Source organism: Chionomys nivalis, chromosome 2, assembly GCF_950005125.1.
Source record: "Chionomys nivalis chromosome 2, mChiNiv1.1, whole genome shotgun sequence".
NCBI lineage: Eukaryota > Metazoa > Chordata > Mammalia > Rodentia > Cricetidae > Chionomys > Chionomys nivalis.
In genome coordinates this window covers 126,515,010-126,541,012 of record NC_080087.1, presented here as the reverse complement: position 1 = coordinate 126,541,012, position 26,003 = coordinate 126,515,010, and the positions used below count along the sequence as shown (strand labels likewise).

Sequence of the window (26,003 nt, the reverse complement as noted above, 5' to 3'; positions counted from 1 at the left end):
CACTTTTGCATAAATGGGGCATTTAGGCTGGGAGGAGATCACATTTGTTGTCCTTTGTAATTGTTGCTTCAGCTTGAGTGTCTCTGCTGCTTTCATTGTTTACCTCTTCGGGGAGCAAAGCATAAAAGCAGTTTCCTGCTCACTCATCAAAATGCTGAGACTTCTTTTATTTCATCCCCACTTTAAGGAAGCATGTAAAATATACAAAAAAAGAACATCTGTAAGATTATATATATATATATATGTGTCAAACCACTATTGTAATCTAAAGGTTTGTGTGTGTATGTGTTCTTTTAGTAAGGCTTTCCCAACCCCTTTAAATTAAAGCAGGATCTACAGTCTAGTAATTTCAGAACATAGCAAGACAGCCTTCAACTGCATTCTTTGCAAAGACACAGGACTTCTAAGAAAGTAGCAGTCATCACAGATTCCTTCTTTTTTTAAAACCTGAAAGCATTATCTTTTTGATGTCTGTTAATTTTTTATCAAATTGTTCTTTAAAGCATTGTTTATCCACTGTAGATATCAAAGATATTACACAAATGCTAAAAGTGGTTTTCATTTGAATTTTCCTGAAACATCACTGATCGGTCTCTGTGAACATACTTTCAATTGTAATAGGCAACACATCTTGGATGAGCTTAAAATTTGAAATCGATTACATGGACATAAATGGATTAGTAACTCAGTTAATACCTTGGTTATTTGGAAGCCTGGCATAATGAGACTCACATATTTTGGGGGCTGTAAAATATCTCTTTTTCTTCTTTATTTTGACAAGTATCTCTGACTTCTCTATCTTACACATTTAATACTGGCTATACTTTGTATTTCATTACTGTCATAAAAACCCATTTCTTATGTCCAAGTGCTGACTATTTTTCTAAAAGAATTATGCTTTACTTTATAGCAATTATTTTATATTAAGATTTTTAGTACTTTTTTTTTTTTACAAATATTCAATCTGGGCTCTTCACAGTCACAATAAAATAGGCAAAATTTACTTGTATTACTTATAGAAAATATCTGATATATAAGAAATGATGATGAGAACTCTTTTTTTATTTTGCAAGACAGGGTTTCTCTGTGTAACCATTCTGGCTGTCCTGGAACTCACTGTGTAGACCAGACTAGCCTCAAACTCACAGAGATCTGTCTGTCTCTGCCTTCTGAGTGCTGGTAAAGAACTCGTTATATTTTACTTTTGAGTTTTTCCACTTAATCTAGGTAGACAGATTTTAAAAGTCTTCATAAGAGAACAGGAAGTTCTTAATTTACCTAAAACAACGAGGAAGAGCTTGATCAAAGACAACAGAGACTTTGTAGCAGATAAAATACACTAAACATTAGAAGCGCCATGACATTGTCTCCTGCAGGCCTCACGTTTCTGGTTGTTCTTTTAGACATCAGCAGTGCATGGCCCTGACTACTCTTTCCCCGGGTCATTTTTCAGGTCTCAGTTTACAGCTAAGCATCTTGCTAGCTGAGGCCATGCTTCCTTCAAAATGAAGAACAAACTAATCCAATGGATCCCCCATTTTCAGAATATCTCTCCTGCATTTCCAGTTCCACGTATTTAGTGAGCACTCACAATGTTTGATATGAGAAAACGACAGCAACTTGAACTGTTTAGATATCATTGTGTCCTGTATTCCAAAACCCAAAACCAAGACAAACATGTTTAACAGAAACAGCTCATATTTCTTATTGCTGTAAGCTCTGAATGGGTTCCTAATGCTTTGTTGACTTACAGCTAATAGCAACCATTTGAGGTAGGCGGCACTACAGCTTACAAATGAGGCTGAGGCCTACAGACAGTTAGTGGTGGGTCCATACCTATGCTGTGATGGAAATGGGCTCTCGATTACTTCTGGCTTCCAGCACTCGGGTTCTCAATCATCTAATAAGAAGTTAACAATTTTCCCCTTGTCTGTCTGTCTGTCTGTCTGTCTGTCTCATCTTCCCCCCTCTCTTTCTCTGCCTCTGCCTCTAGTCTCCCTCTGTCTCGCCCTCTGTTTAGAAATAGAAACTTTTATATAGTTACCAACTGGAATTCATCAAGGAATGTAGAATAAAAGGAACCTGAACGGAAGATGGTCCTAATGATGTGTATATACATATACCATATACTTACTTATGATGCCTATGTATATACCGGTCACAGCAACAAACACGTGACTGGACAAGTCAATCAATTCTCTCCCTTCCCCTTCCATCCCTTCTGTTTCTTCTCTCTGTCCCTTTGTCCCATTCATCTCCTCCCCTTCCTCCCCGTCCCTTTTCCTCCAGAGGAAGTACATTAGCTCTTAACTACATTCCCTAGCCCAAATATCATGTTAAACTTTATGCTAGGGTTGTAGGTAGCTCATAATTTTTATAGATGTGGGTTTACCTCAGCAAAAATCAATGTTGCAATTTGAGGCCACTGGGACTATTCCAAGTCTATATGTAAGAAGCCAAAGCCAAAAAAACATGTCCACATAAATGCATTAAAAGATTGCTAGAAAGCGTGTAATACAGGTGAGCACCCCCATTCTTCATTGCTAAGGGTACGAGGGACATTTGGCATCTCAACAGTTGGCCAATAATGTTTTCTAGAATTTCCCCCTTCCTCTAGTTAGACAAGTATTCTCCCCTTTCTTAAGTCTGTCCCTACTAGAACATTTGGGGTTCTCTACACATCTGAAAAATGAGGACTGATGATGTTTAGATGTGAAAAACGAGAAGAAAGGAAAGCAATGAAGAAAAAGTGAGAAAGAACGGGGTCAAAGCACAAGGCCAAACCAAGTAAAATCAAAATCCCCAATAAATAGCCTGGGTTAAAAATGCAGTCTAAGCCAATGGGCTGGGTTTGTGGCATCTAGTTTCCTCTACAAGCAGCCTGGGGCGTCTGGAGTAACTAGGCAACGCGTTGCCGTAGCAACTGTGGACACGCAGAGGGCTAGGCGCTGACCCTCAGGTCCTGGTTTAGTCGGGGGTGAAGGGTCCCGCGATCTCGCGAGAGTTGCCACGCCAGTCCGTAGGACACCGTGGGACACCGAGGGGCTCCGTGGGGACCGTGGGGCTCCGAAGGGTCCTGCGGGCTGGGCCGCGAGTATGGCTGCTCCGCCTGGGGTGCCGCCGATGCGGGTGCTGGAGGAGGCGCTGGGCATTGACTTGTCGCCCACGGGCGACGCGGCAGAGGCGGTGGCCGCCGAGGGCGCCTACTACCTGGAGCGTATCCTTCTGGTGACTGTCGGGGCCTGCGCAATGGCTCCCTCTGGGGCGCCCGTGGACCGCCTCACCCGATGCTGTGTCCGTGGGACACCCTGGAGGAGTCCTTGTCACCCCAGTGTGTCGTAGCGCCCCCTGAAGTCACTCTAGGAGTGTAGGTTCATCCGTGGTCCTGAGCATAGCGAAGCCTCCAGTACTTTCCACCTTGTCGACATGAAGGTGCCTCAGGGAATTTATTCAGTTCTGTGATTTAATGGTTGTCCTAAAAAAAGATCCTCAGAATACCTTCACGATGGCTTCCATCATTAAGAGAGATGAAGGAAGATCTGTGCCTATGGGCACAGAGATGAATGCACAGACTGCACACATGGTTGTGGACGGTGTCCAACTGTGCCGTCCTAAGTAATTTGCCCATGTATGGCTGGCTGCCTTCTTTAGGAGTTTTGGTTTTGGCTATTTAGTGATAGCACTGATTAAATCTTTTTCCCCCATTGGGCTTACTCAATTGGGCTACTAAAGCTGACAAATGCTTGGAAGAAAGCAGCATCATGATGAGCAGTTATGAATGGGGGTATCAGAAAAGTTGAATAATTTTATATGTATATTTAGGTTCACTAATTTTTGCAAGGCTATAGAGGACTTCATTCCTCTAGGTAAGTGCATTAATTATTCTGGATTAATGTGCACTGTTTGTAAAAGTCATATAAGTTTTTCTTTCAGTAGATAAAAGAAAGATGACTATCCACAAAGATGTCAAAGACAGTAAAAAAAAATCTCCCTTTATTATTATGCACAGTTATAGTCCTTTGTGTCATAATTCAAGATCTCATAGATCCAGCAGCGATCCATTTGTGATCTTTAGCAGGCTCAGTTATATTCATATGTTAGGGAGTCACACAGAAGCGTGTAAAGAGTTAAAGAAAATATTCTGAATATCTTGAAATCAGTATGAATAAAATAAGTGGATGCCTTAGTGTTGTAATTGAGTCTTTATAATCTGTTTTCATAGCTCAAACAGGATATCTGTCCCAGAATGTTCCCTTTAAAGATAAAAAAACATACATTATAATTTCTGAATTCATCTGCATCAAACAATTTTAAAAACTTGTCAGCATGAAAATGAATTATCTAGAAATAGTTTAGTTATTAACATGAGATTACTAGTTTGATAACACTTTGAAGATCTATTTGTAAATTAAATACAATATTCTTTTTTTATTAATTAATTTATTTAATTATTAAAGATTTCTGCCTCTTCCCCGCCACCACCTCCCATTCCCTCCCCCTCCCCCAATCAAGTCTTCCTTCCTCCTCAGCCCAAAGAGCAAGCAGGTTTCTCTGCCCTGTGGGAGGTCCAAGGACCACCCACCTCCATCCAGGTCTATTAAGGTGAGCATCCAAACTACCTGGGCTCCCACAAAGCCATTACGTGCAATAGGATCAAGAACCCATTGCCATTGTTCTTCAGTTCTCAGTAGTCCTCATTGTCCATTATGTTCCGCGAGACCGGTTTTGTCCCATGCTTTTTCAGTCCCCGGCCAGCTGGCCTTGGTGAGTTCCCGATAGAACATCCCCATTGCCTCAGTGTGTGGGTGCACCCCTCGCAGTCCTGAGTTCCTTGCTCGTGCTCACTCTCCTTCTGCTCCTCCTTTGGATCGTGAGACTTCAGTCCAGTGCTCCAATGTTGGACTCTGTCTCTGTCTTCTTTCATCGCCTGATGAAGGTTAATATTCAGGGGGATGCTTATATGTTTTTCTTTGGGTTCACCTTCTTATTTAGCTTCTCTAGAATCACGAATTATAGTCTCAATGTTCTTTATTTATGGTTAGAAACCAAATATGAGTGAGTACATCCCATGTTCCTCTTTTTGGGTCTGGCTTACCTCACTCAGGATAGTGTTTTCAATTTCCGTCCATTTGTATGCAAAATTCAAGAAGTCATTGTTTTTTACTGCTGAGTAGTACTCTAATATGTATATATTCCATACTTTCTTCATCCATTCTTCCATTGAAGGGCATCTAGGTTGTTTCCAGGTTCTGGCTATTACAAACAATGCTGCTATGAACATAGTTGAGCATATACTTTTGTTGTATGTTAGGGCATCTCTTGGGTATATTCCCAATAGTGGTATTGCTGGGTCGAGAGGTAGGTTGAACCCGACTTTCCTGAGAAACCGCCACACTGCTTTCCAAAGTGGTTGCACAAGTTTGCATTCCCACCAGCAATGGATGAGTGTGCCCCTTTCTCCACAACCTCTCCAGCAGAGGCTATCATTGGTGTTTTTGATTTTAGCCATTCTGACCGGTGTAAAATGGTATCTTAATGTTGTCTTGATTTGCATTTCCCTGATTGCTAAGGAAGTTGAGCACGATCTTAAGTGTCTTTTGGCCATTTGAACTTCTTCTGTTGAAAAGTCTCTGTTCAGCTCAGTGCCCCATTTTATAATTGGATTGATTAACCTTTTACAGTCTAATTTCTTGAGTTCTTTGTATATTTTGGATATCGGACCTTTGTCAGTTGCGGGGTTGGTGAAGATCTTCTCCCCGTCAGTGGGTTGCCTTTCTGTCTTAGTGACAGTGTCCTTTGCTTTACAGAAGCTTCTCAGTCTCAGGAGGTCCCATTTATTCAATGATGTCCTTAGTGTTTGTGCTGCTGGGGTTACACGTAGGAAGTGTTCTCCTGTGCCCATGTGTTGTAGAGTACTTCCCACTTTCTCTTCTATCAGGTTCAGTGTGTTTGGACTGATATTAAGGTCTTTAATCCATTTGGACTTGAGTTTTGTGCATGGTGATAGATATGGATCTATTTTCATTCTTCTACAGATTGACTTCCAGTTTTGCCAGCACAATTTGTTGAAGATGCTCTCTTTTTTCCATTGTATACTTTTAGCTCCTTTATCGAAAATCAGGTGTTCATAGGTTTGTGGGCTAAAGTCAGGGTCTTCTATTCTATTCCATTGGTCGACTTCTCTGTTTTTATGCCAGTACCAAGCCGTTTTCAGTACTGTATCTCTGTAATAGAGTTTGAAGTCAGGGATGGTAATGCCTCCAGACGATCCTTTATTGTATAAGATTGTTTTGGCTATCCTGGGTTTTTTGTTTTTCCATATAAAGTTGATTATTGTCTTCTCCAGATCTGTGAAGAATTTTGATGGGATTTTGATGGGGATTGCATTGAATCTATAGATTGCTTTTGGTAGAATTGCCATTTTTACTATGTTGATCCTCCCAATCCAAGAGCAAGGGAGGTCCTTCCATTTTCTGGTGTCCTCTTCAATTTCTTTCTTCAAAGACTTAAAGTTCTTGCCAAATAGATCTTTCACTTCCTTTGTCAGAGTTACCCCAAGGTATTTTATGCTATTTGTGGCTATCGTGAAAGGTGATGCTTCTCTGATTTCCCTCTCTGCTTCCTTATCCTTAGTGTATAGGAAGGCAACTGATTTTTTGGAGTTGATTTTGTATCCTGCCACATTACCAAAGGTGTTTATCAGCTGTAGGAGTTCTTTGGTAGAGTTTTTGGGGTCGCTTATGTATACTATCATATCATCTGCAAATAATGAAAGCTTAACTTCTTCCTTTCCAATATGGATCCCCTTGATCCCCTTATGTTGTCTTATTGCTATTGCTAGAACTTCAAGCACTATATTGAAGAGGTATGGAGAGAGTGGACATCCTTGTCGTGTTCCTGATTTTAGTGGGATGGCTTTGAGTTTTTCTCCATTTAATTTAATGTTAGCTGTCGGCTTGCTGTAAATAGCTTTTATTATATTTAGGTATGCCCCTTGTATCCCTAATCTCTCCAAGACCTTTATCATAAAGGAGTGTTGAATTTTGTCGAATGCTTTTTCAGCATCTAATGAAATGATCATATGGTTTTTTTCTTTCAGTTTATTTATATGGTTGATTACATTGATAGATTTGCGTATGTTGAACCAGCCCTGCATCTCTGGAATGAAGCCTACTTGATCATAATGGATAACTTTTCTAATGTGTCCTTGGATTCGGTTTGCCAGTATTTTATTGAGAATTTTTTCGTCGATGTTCATGAGTGAGATAGGCCTGTAATTCTCTTTCTTGGTTGGGTCTTTGTGTGGTTTTGGTATCAGGGTAACTGTAGCTTCATAAAAGGAATTTGGCAATGACTCTTCTGTTTCTATATTGTGAAATACATTAAGGAGAATAGGTATTAGCTCTTCTTGGAAGTTCTGGTAGAATTCTGCATTGAAACCATCTGGCCCTGGGCTTTTTTTGGAAGGGAGATTTTTGATCACTGTTTCTAATTCTTCACGACTAACAGGTCTATTTAGATCGTTCACCTGGTCTTGGTTTAGGTTTGGTATATGGTACTTATCTAAAAAAGTGTCCATTTCTTTTGCATTTTCCAGTTTTGTGGCATACAGGCTTTTGTAGTAAGATCTAATGATTCTCTGAATTTCCTCTGTGTCTGTGGTTATGTCCCCCTTTTCATTTCTGATCTTATTTATTTGTGTGTTCTCTCTCTGTCATTTAATTAGTTTGGATAGGGGTTTGTCAATCTTGTTGATTTTCTCCAAGAACCAACTTTTTGTTTCATTGATTCTTTGGACTGTTTTCTGTGTTTCTATTTTGTTGATTTCTGCCCTCAGTTTGATTATTTCCAGTCTTCTACTCCTCCTGGGCGCGTCTGCTTCTTTTTTTTCTAGAGGTTTCAGGTGTGCTGTTAAATCCCCAATGTATGCTTTCTCCGTTTTCTTTAAGTGGGCACTTAGTGCTATGAACTTTCCTCTTAGCACTGCTTTCATCGTGTCCCATAGGTTTGAGTATGTTGTCTCTTTGTTTTCATTAAATTCAAGGAAGACTTTAATTTCTTTCTTAATTTCTTCCTTGACCCAGGTGTGTTTCAGTAGTTGACTGTTCAGTTTCCATGAGTTTGTCAGCTTTCTGGGGGTAGCATTGTTGGTGGCTTCTAACTTTAATCCGTGGTGATCTGATAAGACACAGGTGGACACTGATATTTTTTTGTATCTGTGGAGGTTTCCTTTGTTTCCAAGTATGTGGTCAATTTTCGAGAAGGTTCCATGAGCTGCAGAGAAGAAGGTGTATTCTTTCCTATTTGGGTGGAGTGTTCTATAGATGTCTGTTAAGTCCATTTGATTCATTACCTCCAACAATTCTCTTAATTCTCTATTAGTTTTCTGTCTGATTGATCTGTCCATTGGTGAGAGAGGTGTGTTGAAGTCTCCTACTACTAGTGTGTGTGATTTGATGTCTGCCTTGAGTTTTAGCAATATTTCTTTTACATAAGTGGGTGCTTTTATATTAGGGGCATAGATATTCAGGATTGAGACTTCATCCTGCTGAATCGTTCCTGTTATGAGTATAAAGTGTCCCCGTCGATCTCTTCTGATTGATTTTAGTTTGAAGTCAGTTTTGTTAGAAATTAGTATGGCCACACCTGCTTTTTTCTTAGGACCATTTGCTTGAAAAACCTTTTCCCAACCCTTTACTCTGAGTAGATGCCTGTCTTTGTGGTTGAGATGAGTTTCTTGCAAACAGCAGACTGTTGGATCCTGTTTTCGCATCCAATCTCTTAGCCTGTGCTTTTTATTGGTGAATTGAGACCATTAATATTAAGTGATATTAATGACCAGTGGTTGTTAACTCCGGTTATTCTTACAGCTTTTGGTAGAAGAGTTTGTGTGTCTCCCTTCTTTGAGTTGTGCTGTTGAAGGGTCGCTAGATGCCTGGGTTATTGTAGGCAGTGTTGGCAATGTTGGATTCCTTGGGTTGTGATTTTCCTTCTATTACTTTCTGTAGGGCTGGATTTGTGGCAACGTATTGTTTAAATTTGTTCTTATCCTGGAATGTCTTGTTTTCTCCATTGATAGTGAACGATAGCTTGGCTGGGTATAGTAGTTTGGGTTTGCATCCATGGTCTCTTAGTTTCTGTAGTACCTCTATCCAGGACCTTCTGGCTTTCATGGTTTCTATAGAGAAGTCAGGTGTAAGTCTGATCGGTTTACCTTTATAAGTTACTTGGCCTTTTTCCTTTGCAGCTCTTAATATTCTTTCTTTAATCTGTATATTTTGTGTTTTGATTATTATATGGCGAGGGGACTTTTTTTTTTTTTGATCCAGTCTGTTTGGTGTTCTGTATGCTTCTTGAATATTCAAAGGAATATCTTTCTTTATGTTGGGGAAGTTTTCTTCCATAATTTTGTTAAAAATGTTTTCTGGACCTTTGAGCTGTGCCTCTTCTCCTTCTTCTATCCCTATTATTCTTAGGTTTGGTCTTTTTATTGTGTCCCATATTTCCTGAATGTTTTGTGATGAGAGATTGTTGGCCTTGCTGTTTTCTTTGATCAGTCCGTTTATTTTCTCTATGTTGTCTTCAGAATCTGAGATTCTTTCTTCTATCTCTTGTATTCTATTGATTATGCTTGTTTCTGTAGTCTCTGCTCGTTGACCTATATTTGCCATATCCAGCTGGTCCTCAGTTTGTGTTTTCTTCCTTGCTTCCATTTCAGTTTTCAATTCTTGGACTGTTTCCATTACCTGTTTGATCATTTTTTCTTGGCTTCCCAGGGTATCATTTACGTATTTACTCATTTCTTCAAACTTTTTGTTATACTTCTCATCCATTTCTATGAGGGCGTTTTTTACATGTTGTTTAAGGGACTCAATTGCTTTCAAAAAGTCAGTTTTTTCCTCTTCTCCTGTGTTAGGGTGTTCAAGTCCTTGTGTTGTAAGATCATTGGGTTCTGGTGTTTTCATGTTGTTTTTCAGATTGTTGGGTGAATTCTTGCCTTGGCGTCTGCCCATCTCCTCTTACCGATGCTATCTATTGGATTTGATTTAATTGTAGCGGGGCAATCTGCTCTCAGTGCAGGCTTCACTGTTTCTTGCCCGCACTATCCTGCATCCAGTGCCTCCGCCGCCCGGGCCTGCCTGCCGGTGCCTCCGCCGCCCGGAACTGTCTGTGCGCCGGTGCTTCCGCTGCCTAGGCCTGCCTGCCGGTGCTTCCGCCACCTGGGCCTGCCTGCGTGCCGGTGCTTCCGCCGCCTAGGCCTGCCTGCCGGGCCTGCCTGCCGGTGCCTCCGCCACCCGGGCCTGCCTGCGTGCCGGTGCTTCCGCTGCCTAGGCCTGCCTGCCGGTGCTTCCGCCGCCTGGGCCTGACTGCCGGTGCCTCTGCCACCCGGGCCTGCCTGCGCGCCGGTGCTTCCGCCGCCTAGGCCTGCCTGCCGGGCCTGACTGCCTGGTGCCTCCGCCACCCGGGCCTGCCTGCACGCCGGTGCCTCTGCCGCCCGGACTTGCCTGCGTGCTGGTGCCTCCGCCGCCCGGGCCTGCCTGCGCGCCGGTGCCTCCGCCGCCTAGGCCTCTAAATACAATATTCTGACTCAATGAAATTTTAAACAAAAATCAGATTTATAGAATTTTCCAGAAAAACACTGAATTAAAACCACAACTTGTTTCAGTGTACACACCCATCTTTTTTTGTTAACATTTTTTCATACAATATATTTTGAGCATGCTTATCCCCTTCCCCAACTTCTCCCAGATATTGCTCTTCTCCCTCCCTACCCAATTTTATGGTCCCTCTAAAACAAAAACAAAAGAAGAAACAAAATCCAGAATAAGTAAAAAAAACCAACAGCATCCCCCCCCCCCGCAAACCCTCCCCAAAATGAAAGTCAAAAACACCTTTGAGTTCATTTTGTGTTTTACAGCTACTCCAGGGTATTAGGCCTGCTGTGGAATGTGGAATAAGATATCGCCCAGTGAAACCATTGAATAAACTGACCCCTATCAGTTGCAGATAGCTTCTTGGTTAGGATTGAGACCCTGAATCTACTTTTCCTTCCTAAATGGCTTGAAGCTGTATAATGTCTTGCATGTTCTGCCACACTTCTTGTGCGTTCATATGCTACACACAGATCTTCCAATAAATGCTTCAAGTTACAGTTGCAAATGTAAGACAATCAGATTCATTAATTAGGTAGCTTCTATGTCTTTCTTCCGTCTCTTCATAGTTGACTGATTACTATTTCATGTTTCAAACAGAGAGCCGTGGGGGGGGGGGGTAGCAAAGGCAAACATCTAACTAGTTATTTTTCTACATTCAGTGTTGAGGGAGGAGGTTTAGTCATGGGAGAGGTTTTAACTGTTAGTCAGAATGAAGTTTGAGGATTAATTATGAATGCCAATTATCCTTGTATCCCTGGGCTCTCTTCACATGTGTGATTAGAAATTGACAGTGTTATGTTATTTGACACTGTTTTGTAAGGCAATTATTAGAGTTGCTGAAGTGAGACTTTCTTGGGTTTAAAGTCTCTAGCTCTCAGGCTCTTCAGTGGCTAAATGGAAATTATAGTATGCTCAAGTGAATCAGAACTCCAGTGCCCTTTACCTTGCACATATGTGTAAATATCTCTGACTTAGTGCATTTTGCCCAGATTTCTCTTATACTTCATCTTATACTACTGGTACTAAATAATTACCCACCAGTATTGAAAAAGGCCTTTGAAAGAGGTTCACTTAACTTCTCCAGGAAATCATCTGGTATTCCTCCAAAATATACAGATACAGGAAACATCTGTAGACTAATGTGGCTCAAACCAGACACAGAAGCAGGACCCACCATTACTGTCATAATTTCAATTCTGTGCCAAATAATTCCATGTCAGCTTGCTACAAACGAAAGTCATCTGAGAGGAGGAAGCCTCAATTAAAAAAATGCTTCCGTAAGATTGGGCTGTGATAATAAAAAAAAGACTGAGCTGTGTGTGGGCAAGCCTGTAGGGCATTTTCTTGGTTGGTGATTGATGAGAGAGGGCCCAGTCCACTGTGGGTGGGGCCATTCCTGGGTTGATGATTCTGGGTCTATAAGAAAGCAGGTTGAGCAAGCATGATAAGCAAGCCAGTAAGCAGTACCTCTCTATGGCCTCTGCATCAGCTCCTGCCTCCAGGTTCCTTCCCTATTTGAGTTCCTGTTCTGACTTCCTTAGGCTAACAGAGATGTATAAGTGCAAGCTTAACAGACCCTTTCCTCCTCAACTTGCTTTTTGGTCACGGTGTGTCATGCCAGCAACAGAAACCCTAACTAGGACAGCTGTCAACTTGGCATACACGGAAAGAAGAAAACTCAGTTGAAGGATTGTCTAGATCAGTTGTCCTATGGCCATGTCCACGGGGCATTTTCTTGATTGCTGCTTGGTGCAGGCAGACCCACCCCACTGTGGGTGGTGCCATCCCTAGGCCTACCGGCCTGTGCTTTATAACAAAGGTCACTGAGCAAGGCAGAGAAGCCATCCTATATGCAGTGCTCCTCCATGAGTCCTGCTTATGCTCCTGCTTTCCTTTCCTGCCCCAGCTTCTGTCAATTGACTGTAACCTACAAAGTCAAATAAAACCTTTCCTCCCTCAACCAAAAGGGTAGTGCTCCATCACAGTAACAGAGGCCAGTTAGGACAACAGGAAAGATGCTTCTGCCAATATGAGCCTCAGTGTTTTTGTTCCGGCTTAGGGAAGGTGTTCAGGAGAAAGATCCGGCCGCAACAGCCCTTCCTCTTACTTGCTGGTTGTTATCAGTGACTCTTGTTTCTTCTGTGAAGGGTTTCCTGATGGGATTGCTTCTTTATTTTAAACTTTCTCAAGGTGTGCTGGCAGCAGACATAATGACATGGCTCTCTGTGGCATTTGGAAATCTAGTCAAGGAGTGGATGGATTCCTCCTAGAACTTCTTGTTAGGAAAATACTTGCAATATTATAAAACATACTGGGCCAAGTAGTTGTCTATTGAACTCAGAAAGGCTGGTGGCAGTTGTCAGTGATACTTTAAAGTCACAGTTTGGTAGCATTTCAGTCGTAGTAGTGACTAAGGGCTGCATAATAAGGTGTGGCTATTTAGGAGTTCCCAATTTCAATCATCAGACACATGCTGGGAGGAGTTTGGACTAAGCAAGCTAAAGGATAGTTGATTTTGGTCTTGCTTCTTGAAACCAAAACCCTTCCAAGGGAGAAAAATGAAAGGCACACTCTAGGAAAGAGAAGCATTGAAGGTTCCTCTTCCTCTCCTAACTCTACTCCCTGATTGGTGTTTAACTATTTTGTAGGTCTCTGTATTTCAGCAGTAAGAATTTAGTGTCTTAGGTTGTGTAGATAGATGAGTTTGCTGTCTTCTCTAAGGTTACCGCTGTCCCAGGAGCAGTTTCTCATGGCTGGGTGAAGTTAAAGTGTGGCTTTGCATCATCTTCAGCTCTGCATACAGACCTGGTATCTACAGCTGCAAATTAAGGATTTCAGACCCACCCTGGAACAAAGCTGTAGCACTAGACTGGTGTCCCACCTAAGATGCCTGTTGTTTACGAAGTGTCTCCTGCTGGAGGACCATCCACTGATAGCTTTCACCTACATGAAAATTTTATCATTGCTGATTTTTATTATAGTTTATTGCTTTTATTGTTAACATTATGATGTTTTGGAAAGAATGTTAATTGGATACTGAAAGAAAGTAGCTAATATAATGAACTTACTGGCTTCTCTGTTCTTCCCTTCCTTTATTTCTTTCTTCCTTTCTTTAAACATCCCTCAGATAACATATGTTTATGAGTTTGTAAAATCTGAAATTTTATATGACTGCAAAATGTTTGTGAAATATTTAGTAAATTGCTATTTACTAATAACTAAAATACTTCCAGTTATCAGAAAGCTTGTGTTTAGATGCTAAAATTTCTTACATATATTCAAATAATAAGATTTGATAACATGAATATAGACTCTAGACCAACAGCCATGTACTAAATCCAGAAGGTTCAATATTGCATGTATTAATGCCATGGGCTCTTTAGAGAGAACAGCTATTTTGCTCTGTGTCCTGTAGTCTATGTTAACTTTAATGAATCACACATGAATCTTTAAATGATGAACTTTAATGCAGTAAATCAGGTGAGCACTGAGTTTCTTTGTGGCTAACAAGCTCCCAAGATGCTACAGGTCTGAAGACTATAATTAGAGCAGCAAACTTATAGACAAATTGACTTCTAATAACTATATTTTCAGATACTGTGAGCATGCTGACACCTGCCCACAATCCCAGCCCTCAGAGTGCCAAACAAGGCAGGGGATTTTGGTAGTTCCAGACTAGCCGAAACTACACAGTGAGACTCTGTTTCAAAGACAAACAAACAAACAAAAAAAAAAACATGTTCAGATAGAAAAACAGTGTATAGAGCCCATCTTTATGTCTCCTGACTTTGAAAGACCCTTGTACTACTGCCCACTATGAGAAGCATGCAATTAACGTGCTTAGGTATTTCAGCTCTGAGCAGAAGCTGTGCTACTGCTGCCTCCTACCAGAGCGGTCAGTAGCTTTCCACTCTTGCCGAGTCTGTTAAGTTGTTGGTAGCTCTGTGTGTATGGCGCTAATAACCTAGACGACTTATGAAGACTTCCTGGGAAAGGCCATCCAAGTAAACAGCAGCGAGAATGTGACAACAGGCATGCCAATTATTTGTCATCTCTTATCTATATTTCTCAGTTAACTTTATTTAGGCTGGTGTTCCTAAGAGAGGGATATTTGCTGTTTATAGTACCTTTCCAGTTTGGTAAATAAAATGTTAATGAGAGCGGATGCAGGCTAGATTTTTTTTTATTGCTCTGTGAACGTTGGCTGTGAGAAGATTGCAAAGATTGCAAAGTGATTTCTGTCTACAGCTCTGGGAAATTATGGAAAGCGCAATTAGTAATGTCTCATTCTGGTCCTCTCTAAAGATGCTGCTTGCTGTATGCTACCTATAAGGATGACAGAGGAAGGGTCTTGTAAGTGAAGAAGCTTGTGTATTGCTCATAGCTGCAAATTGTTCATTGATCCACTTTCAGAAGAACCCACTTGCGACCCATTCAGGCTGTCATTTCTGTTGTTAGTCCAGCTGAAGTATCCCTCTGAGGCATCTGGTCATGAAGCTGTGTCTTCTGTGGCACTGTTGTGGTGTTCCATGGCATTTTCAGTGCATGCATTATAAATCTCGGCCTGCCTTCTAATGGGATCCACAATACCAGGAGCTAGGGCAGATTCCGCTAGTTTAGAGACTAGCATTTGCCTTTAGAGACTAGCCATGGTGACTAAGTATCAGGGAGTGTTTCATACCGTAAAATGCTGACGTCCTCTTAGATGCTAAATTCCTCTTAGAATATGAAGATGTGACGGAGTGGGAGCTGCTGTCTCTAACTAGGCTGCAGCTGTATGATATAGAATCTGGCCTGGAAATGAGGGATGCCGTGGTGGTAGGCAGGGCAAGAGCAAGAACAGGCTGTAGACTGAGGGTCTGCAGATGTGAGGGCACAGAAAGGCAGGCCCTAGAGCCATGGGCAACAGAAGAGGTGGAAATGAGATTTGCATCTGGAGTGCAACATTACTGTTAATATATTCTTTGGGGGAGTAGTGGAGAGATGAGGGTAGAAACGTTTAACTGTTCAGAGCCATCTTGGCATCATTGAAACAATTTGAGTCTAAATGATCACTTATTTTCCCTATCAGAAAACAGCTCTGCATGCAAACCATGAAGAGCTTAATTTATATGGGTGCCTCCTAGAACACAGGCTCTCCTGAGAGACCAGATCACAGTGAGAAAGTTGCTCAGTGGAAGGAGAAGTAGAGTAAGGAGTTAGCTTTTCCTTTCAGACAGTTGTCCATGACTTGCCTTTTCACCTTTGCCAGATTGCTCTCCCGAAAAATGTAAGCCCCTTCCCCCATTTTTTTGCATGTGATGCTCCCTCATTCTTCTTCATTTCTCTGGCTGTCCCAAGGGTCATTCTCTTCATGAGAACCTCTGAGCCTTTGGAAATAGATAACGCTTTGATGTGCTGGGCAGGGTATCTGTTTTCATTGGAATGATCAGAATTGGCATCTGACTACCAACCCATCTTTACCCCAAGCACTGGGGAGGTTAGAATTGAGCCTGTGGCTTCAAATTTAAGTCTTCAGGTCCTCTGGGTGTACTGCATCTCTGTGTATTTCTGGTCCCCTTTCTCCTCTAATTTTCACAGTCACAGAGTGAGTTCTGTATCTCCAGTGGCATGCACGTTTGTAAGTTGCCACAGAATCATTTAGTATCAGCTTGTGCATTTGGCCATGTGTTGCTGGCTATCTAGATGCATACAGATAGCCACACCGTGCAATACAGCCGCTTTTTCAAGAACACTACACTACCACGTTCAAGATGAGTTGCTCTGGGAAACTCCTCTGTACAGATCATGTTGTGGCTACTTAAAGATATCAGTCAGGGAGTCTAACTGCTCCAATTTTGAGTGCTTTGTTCTGTATTTGATCTTTCTTTGTACTAATCCTTTGGCCTTGGTTAGATTAATGATCAGTTCTTTAGCCTCTAGCTGCTTTATATTTCTTTCTCCTCCATGCTCTTCAAATCGAACTATTTAAACGATTTTATTTAGCTGCTGGTGAGGTGCCACTGAGACTTGGAAAACAAATATGTGAGGTCATTACCTAGGATATTGAAAACAAATTTTGTATTTACATGATCTAAGATGTTAATAAACCATGTATTCTTATGGTGCCAATGTAAAAATACTATGATATGTCGGAAAATTCTCCACATTGAACTCAAGAAATATGTCTCTGTCACTCATAGCCTAGGAAATCTCTTAATTTATATTTCTCAATTTTCATCTTAAATATGACAGGCATGTTTAATCTCAAAAAGTCATTTTGAAAGTAAACAGTGCTATACTCCATGGGAAACACATTCATGCTTTATCAAATGGCATTTTTTCATATAATCTGGTTTTGTGGATTGTGAGGAAGCAATATCTTTTTTATGTTTAAAAGTTATTGCGGAGGACATTTTCTGGGTAAGATTTCCAAGTGTTGCCTTACATAGCTAGTACTCTGAGGACAAATGACATTTTCATCTCTATATCACCATGTTAACAATCCCTTTTGGTATCTCTTCCTCACATAGACAGTGTGTGCTCATTTGTAATTTTTAGTCTGTGCACCGAGGATGTTAGAATATTTACTTTGTTTTGGAATTTATCATGCACAAGTGGGAAGAATGACATTATTTTCTGGAAACTGACTGACAAGGGATTGGTACTGAAATCACCTTGGAGTAGCCACTTCTCAGAAGATGTTACTGTCCTCTAGCTAAGCCCTAGGAAATTTTATTTAAATAAATAAAAATGTGTCAGAAAATTCAGATCTAGAACTGGAAGGAGGCTTAGATTGGCTTGTATTTATCCTTTTACCTTAACCAATGAAGGAAGATTTCTTCCTAGATTCTCATCTCCTTTTAGAGTGAGGAAATGGATAATAAAAAACAGATGTACAGCTTTTACTGAAACTTAGGGACCATACTAAATGATTTTTCTCATGTAGTTCCTCTATAGGTCTCTTGAAAACATGCAAGGTAGTTTGGTAGCTGTTCTGTCCCTAACATGATAAAGCAAGGTTCCTGTCTCCTGGATTTCATGTTCTGTTTTTGAGTTTCTAGGGACAGATCTCAGGACCTTGCTCCTGCTTACCAAGCACTGTTTCACTAAGCTACACCACTGTCACATTTTGCTCTTCACTAGTCCTTATATGCTGAACATTCTTGCCCTGTACAGCCTTTAAGATATTGAACTTGAGGCTTGGCTATAAAAGCTGTTGTGGTTATTCATCATTTATTGCTAATTTTGAAGTAAGCTTAACTACTATGTCTGTGGAGAGAGTCACATGAAGATTGAATGAAGGCCATCGTCCAACACTGAGACAGTGTTAGCCAGCTCTCCTCTAAGTACATGCTGCTGCCTTAGCTCAGGTTTGAGATAACTGCCACCTGTCACCTTGACTGTGACATCATGGTAGCTCCTCAGAATCATCCAGTTAAGTAGCTAATGTATTCTTGACCTTCAGAAACTGTGACATAACAAATGTTAATTGTTCCTTTTACAAGGTTTATTGAAATATGAGTGACAAAATAAATTGCATTCATTCCGCTGTACAATGTAAAACTTTGATACACTTATCTCAGACATTTTGAAATGATTATACAGTTGAGAAATTAATACATATGATGGTTTGAATGACAATTATGTCCCTCATAGGCTCATGTATTGGAACACTTGGTCTACAGCTGATGGAACCATTTAGGGGGGCTTAGGAAGTGTGTCTTTTTGGGAGGAAGTATGTCACAGAAGGCAAGCCTTAAGAGTTTAAAGATTCCCACCATTTCCAGTTGCTCTCTACCTTGGTCAAGATGTGAATTCCAGCATCCTGCTCCAGCTGACATGCCTGTTTGCTGCCTTCTCTTTGCCTTTATGAACTTTAACTCTTGGAAACTGCAAGACAAAATAGTGTTTCTTTTGTAAGTTGCCTTGGTCATGGTGTTTCATTACAGCAACAGAAAAGTAATTAAGTCAATGTATTTGCCTCAGAGTTTTGTTTTTAAAAAATGGTTGCTTTAGTTTTTATATACAATAATCTGCTTCTTTATGATGTTTTATGTATGTTTATCATTTACCCTGATTTAGTATTGTGTATGTATGAGTGTATTGGCTTAATAGATACGTAGATTTCTCATACAAGAGAAAACATGCAACATTTTTTCTTCTGAGTTTCTTGTACTTAATATGATGAAATTCAGTTCCATTTTCCTATAAGTGACATATATTTCTTCTTTATAGCTGACCAGAATTCTGTTGTGAATGTGTATGAGCCACATTGTTTTATCAGTTCATGCTAATAGACATCTAAGCTGCTCCTTTGTTTTGGCTGTTGTGAACAGAGATGCAGTGAACACATCTGTACAGGCATTTCTGTGTACACTGATTTTGGTCCCTTTGGTTAGATGTCCAAGCATGGTTAGTTGGATCATGTGTTAGCTCTAATTTTGATTTCTTTGAGGAGCTCTTCATTTGGTGTAGTGAAACCACTGAAGAGCTATGCTCTTTGAAAATGTCAAGTATCTGAATCACTATTTTCTCATGGCCTTCACACTGTGCACTATGCCTCCAGAACTTACTCTTTTCATGATTGGAAATGTATTCGATTCCAGCAATATCTCCCCATTTTCTCCACCCTTAATCTGTGGTAATTACCTCCTACTATCTCTTTTTTTAAGTTGAACAACTTATAGTTTCCAGATATAAGTGAGACCTATGTGTTTCTGATTTATTTTTGCTTGGTTTACTATCTTTCTATGTGTTTCTGATGTGGTTTTGCTTGGTTTACTGTCTTCCAGGTTCATCTACATTCTAATAAGCAGTGCTTCCTTATTGTTCTTTTAAGCCATATGCTATTGGAAGTTTGTTATGCAACAATAAATAATAAACACAGATTTTTGTAACTGAGGTGCTAACCTAAGAAGAAATGTTTCTAAAAGATCAAAGTGGCTGTGCAACTTGGGAGAACACAAATATTCAGAGGGCTTTAAGTTGGTGAAGGAAAATTTCCTTAAAGACATGGCTGTCAGCAGCTTGGTGCTTCCTAAGAAATGGCTGGCAAGGAAGAAATCCTATTGGGAATGGTTTTACAGCAATAGATGGCTAGCACAAGTAGTGACTTTTCTCCTTGGAGTAATTAATGTGGATGCATTGAAGTTATGAAACAGATTGCTGCCATGCACACTTTTTATATAGTTTCTAATTCTAATTCATACTATCTGAATGATATTCTGTAGTTGTGTAAACACTATTAAAATCAAGCTAGAAGTCACTGACTAATAATCATACAGGCAGAAATGAATGTAGCTTTTTATGGACTTAATGGTATAAAATACTAGTTGAAATAATTTATATCTAAACTTATAGGCTTTATGGAGAAAAAGGTTGAATTTTAATTTATATGTCTTTACAAATTTCATATTGAGGTAATTAGATCCAATACTGTACATGAGGTCCAGCAGCCTTAGTATAATAACATTGTTCTGCTTTTCTGTGTTAAACTTGACAACTGCTCAGAGGTGACCCTGACTGAGGCTTCTGAAGATGAGTGTGAATACGAGGAGGTAATCACTCATGTGAATGCTTTCTCCTATTTCCTGGGGCACATAAGGGCTTTATTTAAGATAAGCTATGTCTTAAACAGAAGTTAGCTGTTGACTGATTGCAAAGGAGTTGGGAAAATGCTATTTCAACGTCTACATTGGGTGGGACATCTCCCTGTTCCAGTTGCCCCATCTCTATTTGGGTTCAACTCCTGCCACCTCCCTTGTTTGTGGTTTCATAGGTGGTCATTTCTATCTGGGACTTTTCCCCATCATCCAATTTGTTCTTAACAGGGATTTCCACGTTGCCAGCATCAGTTGAAGCATAGTCCGCTGGTTTCTTCTACTTTAATTGTAGTTCTGTAAAACATGCTCCTGCCTCAACATTTTCTTTTAATTCATTGCTTCTGAGACTTGGATATAAAGTCACATTTAGATGTCAGAGTCTGAACCAACTGTGTCAGTGGGCCTGGCAGAGGCCTTGACAGGCAGAGGCTCATTAGTTAGACAGATTGAGCTCATCTCTAGAAGCACAAAGTGTTCTACGTAGAGTATATTTCTTGGAAGCTTTAGTTTAGGAAGAAACCTTCTGAAATGAAATGTTGCTATGTCTCCTTATGTTTCTTTCTATAGCAGCATTAATTAAAATGATACTTTTTATTTAGTTGAATACTCTACTTCCTCAATGCAAGAGACTGTGTGAGACCTGCCCAGTATTGTACCCTATTTCTGGTTTTTAATTATCCATTGTCATCTCTAGTTCAAAAATTGTTTCTGAAAATTCCATAAATTATCAGTTTTAAATGACTTTTGTCATAACTGTTATGATTGTTATGTTAGTATTGTCATCATTTCTGGTCTCTTATTGTGCCTACATAAACTGCATTGTATGTTTATATGGGAACAATAGTATCTGCAAGGTTGGTAAGTAACCACATCTTCAAGCATCTGCACCATGTCTGAGGATGTATCATTGTATAAGTGGGGAGCACTGTAAGGCACTCGACATTTCAACCCATTCTTCCTGTCCTTGTCTAGATTCCAGATGACAATTTCAGCATTCCAGAAGGCGAAGAAGATCTGGCAAAAGCAATTCACATAGTTCAAGAGCAGGCTACAGACGTTCAGATTCTGGTGAGAATTTTGTATAATACTTTAGCTCGCAGTTTAACAGGAATACATTTTATATGAAGCTTTGAAAGTAATTTAACTACAAATTATGAAAGAGAACACTGTAATCTGCTATACTTTTTCACATTGTTGGTTTTCATAAAACACTTAAAGTAAGCTTTATTTATTCTTTGCAGCACCATTATCCAGACAATGTCTACTCTTATATGACTTTTTAACAAATGATACCTTCCTGGAGATCTGATTAATCATAGAAGAAAGTAAGCTGAAATTGTTCAAAACTGTTGTTAAATAGATAAGCTATAGATTATGTAGTGGACCTTATAAGCATTTTATGTCTTTGTTTTCCTGGAAGTATCTAACCTACATGGAATGCTTAATAGTTAAAATTTCATGACATTTTCTTTTCTGGAAGGTGAACTAATTTTATTAAGAAAGCATGGAAAATAGATAATGTTATTGATCTAATTTAGTTATACCTCATATTACAGTCTTTTCCAAGTCTTAAATAAATGATAGGGATATGTATATCTATGGGTATATGTATTCCTCTGTGCGTATTCCTTGGAGAAGGTAATTATATAATTTTATAAAAAGAAAGGTTTATTACAATTAAGTTTCCTTTTCTAAAGTCTGACTTTTCTTGTAAGTATATTGTTGTAACATTTTGCAAATTTTAGATTTGGATTCTTCTTTATTTTCTACCCTTTGTACCATTAACATCTATAATGATTTCCAGTTTCTTTTTCTTTTCTTTTTTTTTTTTTTTTTTGGTTTTTCGAGACAGGGTTTCTCTGTAGCTTTGGAGCCTGTCCTGAAACTACTCTGTAGACCAGGCTGGCCTCGAACTCACAGAGATCTGCCTGCCTCTGCCTCCCAAGTGCTGGGATTAAAGGCGTGTGCCACCACCGCCCGGCATGATTTCCAGTTTTTATAAATTAGAATTTTGATTTTTAAAGATTAAAATAAAATAAGAGTTAAATTTCTGAAATTTTGCCGTTCATTTTTTCTTTACTTTTCCTTCTTTCCCTCCTTTTCTAAGACTTTCTGTAGTAGTTCCCATATCCCTTGTGAAGTCTGACTGATGACTACGACCCCTTCCATGCTGACCAGTTCCCAGGGTAAAATGGAGATGGGACAGTTCCGCTCTTCCCACCCAGTTTTCATTCTGGGTTGGAAAGTGTATTTATTTTTATAAGATATGTATGTTAATATGTAAAAGTTTTGTTGTTGGACGGACGTGGTTGTGCACACCTTTAATCCCAGCACTTGGGAGGCAGAGGCAGGTGGATCTCTGTGAGTTTGAGGCTAGCCTGGTCTACAGAGTTGCAGAACAGCCAGGGCTACACAGTGAGACCCTATCTTGAACATCCTCCCCCACCAAAAACTTTTATTGTAGTCAGTTGTGATGACATACAATGGCAGGATATGCTGAATGGAGGCAGGAAAATCATGAGTTGGCAGCCCGCCTTGGATACACTATAAAAAACTTTTATTGTGATTATTTTAAGACATATAAGTATATATTTCAGATTTTAATTTTTCATATGATAACTCTTGTATAACTCATATGAACAATCTCTCTGTAGCTTCCTTCGTTTCCCCTCTAAAAATGTTTCAAAGTGAAAATTCTAGTTTATCTCTTATCTTTATTTTAACATTTTTAAAATTGATTCTTTGGGTATTTCACATTATGTAACCTGTTTCACCATTTTCCAGTCCTTCCATGTCAGCCTTCCACCATTGTAGCCTCCTCCCTCCCAAGAATGAAAAGCAATTATTTTGCTCCTCTGTCTTTCCTGTCTTGCCATCATATACTCTTCTGTCTTAGCGGCTTTGGAAGCTGTGTGCCACACAGGATACTCTTTGGCCCAAACAGCTTTATTTGCAGATGTTCATTGCAATGATACTGTAACTATGGTTCTACAGAACTGCTCCCTCCACAAGCTCCGGGAGGTCCTGGATGGGGTACATGTTGGGGTGGCCTAGCTCAAAGCCCTGGGTGTGGGCCTGGGTGGTAGCTGACTTGATCATTCCCAGCCTCCACCAGGATCGTCCCCCTCAGGTAAGGGTCAGGGCCAACTCTTCAGCGTGTGGCAGCTTTGCAATTGTGGCAGCTGGTGAAGAGTGGGGGAGTTCTCCATTCAGAGTTAGGGCCAGCTCTCCCAGCAGCGAAGCCACTAACCTGCTAAGTTGACTGGTGAGGGGCAGGACCACTTTTGTACCCAGGCCCCCAGATCCAGCTGTCCTGTGGCCGCTGGCAGTATGCAGTTGGGCAATAGAACCACACATGGCCCTTGGCTGCAGCTCCACACATGGCCTCAGGTGGCAGTGCAGGCCACCCAGATTGGTTTGTCCCTGGATTAGTTTGTCCCTGGCAGCAGCATGGCCCTTGGACATCAGCTTGACCTCAGGTGGTGGTCCAGACCTTGGGCATCTGTATGGTCCTTGGTGATAACAAAGGCCATGGAAGTTAACACGGACCCTGGCTGTAGTAAGGTTACAAACTCAGACATGGCGCTTGGTAGCAGCACAGGCCTGGAAGTCACATGGCACCAGGTGGCAGTGTAGGCTGCCATATTATCCTGTTCCTCACTGTTGCTGTATCTTCAGTCTTCAGAACGGGTTGTCTCCACAGTGAAGGAACCTTAAGACTTCTCTCCCATTGCTGCACCATAGACCTGTTCATCTCAGTGGCACCCCCAAGAGCCTGCTTGCTTCCTGCCTACCTAGGCCATGAGTGGGCCTGTATTTCTTATCGTTTTGAATCTTCACTTTCTGTAGCCTTTCACTTTTGGTATGCTTCAGGCTAGTTTTCCAACTATATCTAAATCTATCTTTTTTTTCCAGTAGACTTTTGGGTCCAAGTGAGTAGATTATTTTTGGATAATTTAGCAAGGTGTAAGCCCTCCTGAGGGTCGAGAATGCATGCACACACTTTGTAGCAGCTTCATGGGCATTTTTAGAAACTACAGGTTACGCCCTCCCTTTAGGATGCTTTTTTACTCTTCTTTGTTTTCCTAATTCATTATCTCATACATACTATGCAAAAACAATGTTTCACATTTATTGAACAAAAAGAATGAAGCATTTATTATTACTTAATTAATGGCTATTTTCAGAAATAATATTGAGTCCTTACCTAGCAATTATACAGTCTTTCTTTGCTAGTAAATACTATACCACAATGACATGACCCCAGTCACACTGTCCTTAGCTCTTTCTGCATCTCCAATGATATTAATTATGGAGCGGGTCAGATATTGTTACATAATGTTTAAAAATTGTTTTAGGAATGATAGTCCAAGTGACTGGTTTCTACCATAACCATATTTATAACAATTTGTTTTAAATTGATTTATTTTTAATTAAGTGTATGTGTCTGTGTGGGTATATGCACATGAGGGCAGGTACCTGCAGATACCCGAAGAAGGCATGGGGGTCTTTTGGGAGTGGAGTTACAGGTGGTTGTGAGCTACCCCACATGGATACTGGGAATTGAACTTGGGTCTTCTGGTAGAGTAGTGAGTACTCCTTCAACCATTTCTGTAGCCCCTGACAGATTTTTTCTTTTGTGGGTTTCAAATTTTATCTCAATTTTCCATTTTTTTTCTATTTTAATCCACTCTTTTTTTTTTTTAACATAGCTATCCCCATTTCCACTCCCTCTCCCCCTCTTGTTCCTTCTGCACCACCACTCCCTTATCCACTCCTGAGAAATGGTAAGCCTTCCCATGGGGAGTCAACAAAGTCTGACACTTCACTTTGGAGGCAAGACCAAGGCGCTCCTCCCATATCTAGGCTGAGCACTATCCCTTCTAAAGGAATGTGCTCCTAGATGCTAGTTCAAGCACTAGGGATAAATCCTGGTCCCAACTTTCAATTTTTCATTTCTTAAAAATATCAAAGCAACTAGGAGGACTGAGCATCTTTGTTGAGTTTTGTACAGGAGTTTTGAAAGGGACTATTTGGAACTATGACAGTTCTTTTACCCTGGATGCAGTTCTCTGTAAACATCCTGTACTTCTTATGTAACATTTCCAGTTGAGGAAAAAAAGTAGGGAATAAATCTACTACTGAGTTTTTGTAGGCCTTCTTTCCCAACAGTCGTAAAATAAGCGAATAAGTTTTCGTTAATGACGTGAAAGCCAGTGGTGCATTTACCGTGTTAGGTTTTCCGTAGCTGTGACAGACTGCTTGAGCAAACTGCTTCCGTGGGAAAACTTCCTTTTGCTTAGAATTGTAGAGGTGTCGGCCTAACATGGAAGGGAAGGCACGGTGAAGAAGCTCACTTTATGGTGGGAAGGAAGCAGAGTGGAGCCATAGTTGCAAGGGACCAGGCCAAGGTAAAGCTCTCCAGATACATTTCCAGTGACTTCTGGCCTCAGTACTTCCAGAATTCCCCCTCCTCTCAACAAATAGTCATGGCTTTATTCCATAAGTGAGTTAAACATTTATCAGGCCAGAGACCTCATGAGTTTACTGTCTCTGAAAACACCCTGAGAAATATAGCTGAAAGTGTGCTTTGGTAGCTCCAGACCCTTCTCATTCTAACCAAGTTGACGATCATAATTAATAATCACACTTCCCAATGCAGTTTTATCTTCTTTTTGTTTAATTTTATTTGTTATTTTCTTAATTACCTCCACATTTCTCATACAGGTATCTAAAATGTGTTCTGTGAAGATAGCTAAACTTG

At 40.4% G+C, this 26,003-nt stretch overlaps 1 protein-coding gene across 1 annotated transcript in view; it reads left to right on the top strand.

Annotated features, from left to right (window-relative positions):
- Positions 1 to 3,096: 3,096 nt before the first annotated feature.
- The window catches only part of Spag16 (sperm associated antigen 16), a 931,645-nt gene continuing 908,738 nt past the window's right edge, over positions 3,097 to 26,003 (top strand). Inside the window, exons 1-3 of the mRNA XM_057761301.1 lie at positions 3,097 to 3,217; positions 20,148 to 20,194; positions 21,212 to 21,307. Coding sequence (XP_057617284.1) covers positions 3,097 to 3,217; positions 20,148 to 20,194; positions 21,212 to 21,307 — 264 coding nt within the window. The remainder of the gene's footprint in view (positions 3,218 to 20,147; positions 20,195 to 21,211; positions 21,308 to 26,003) is intronic.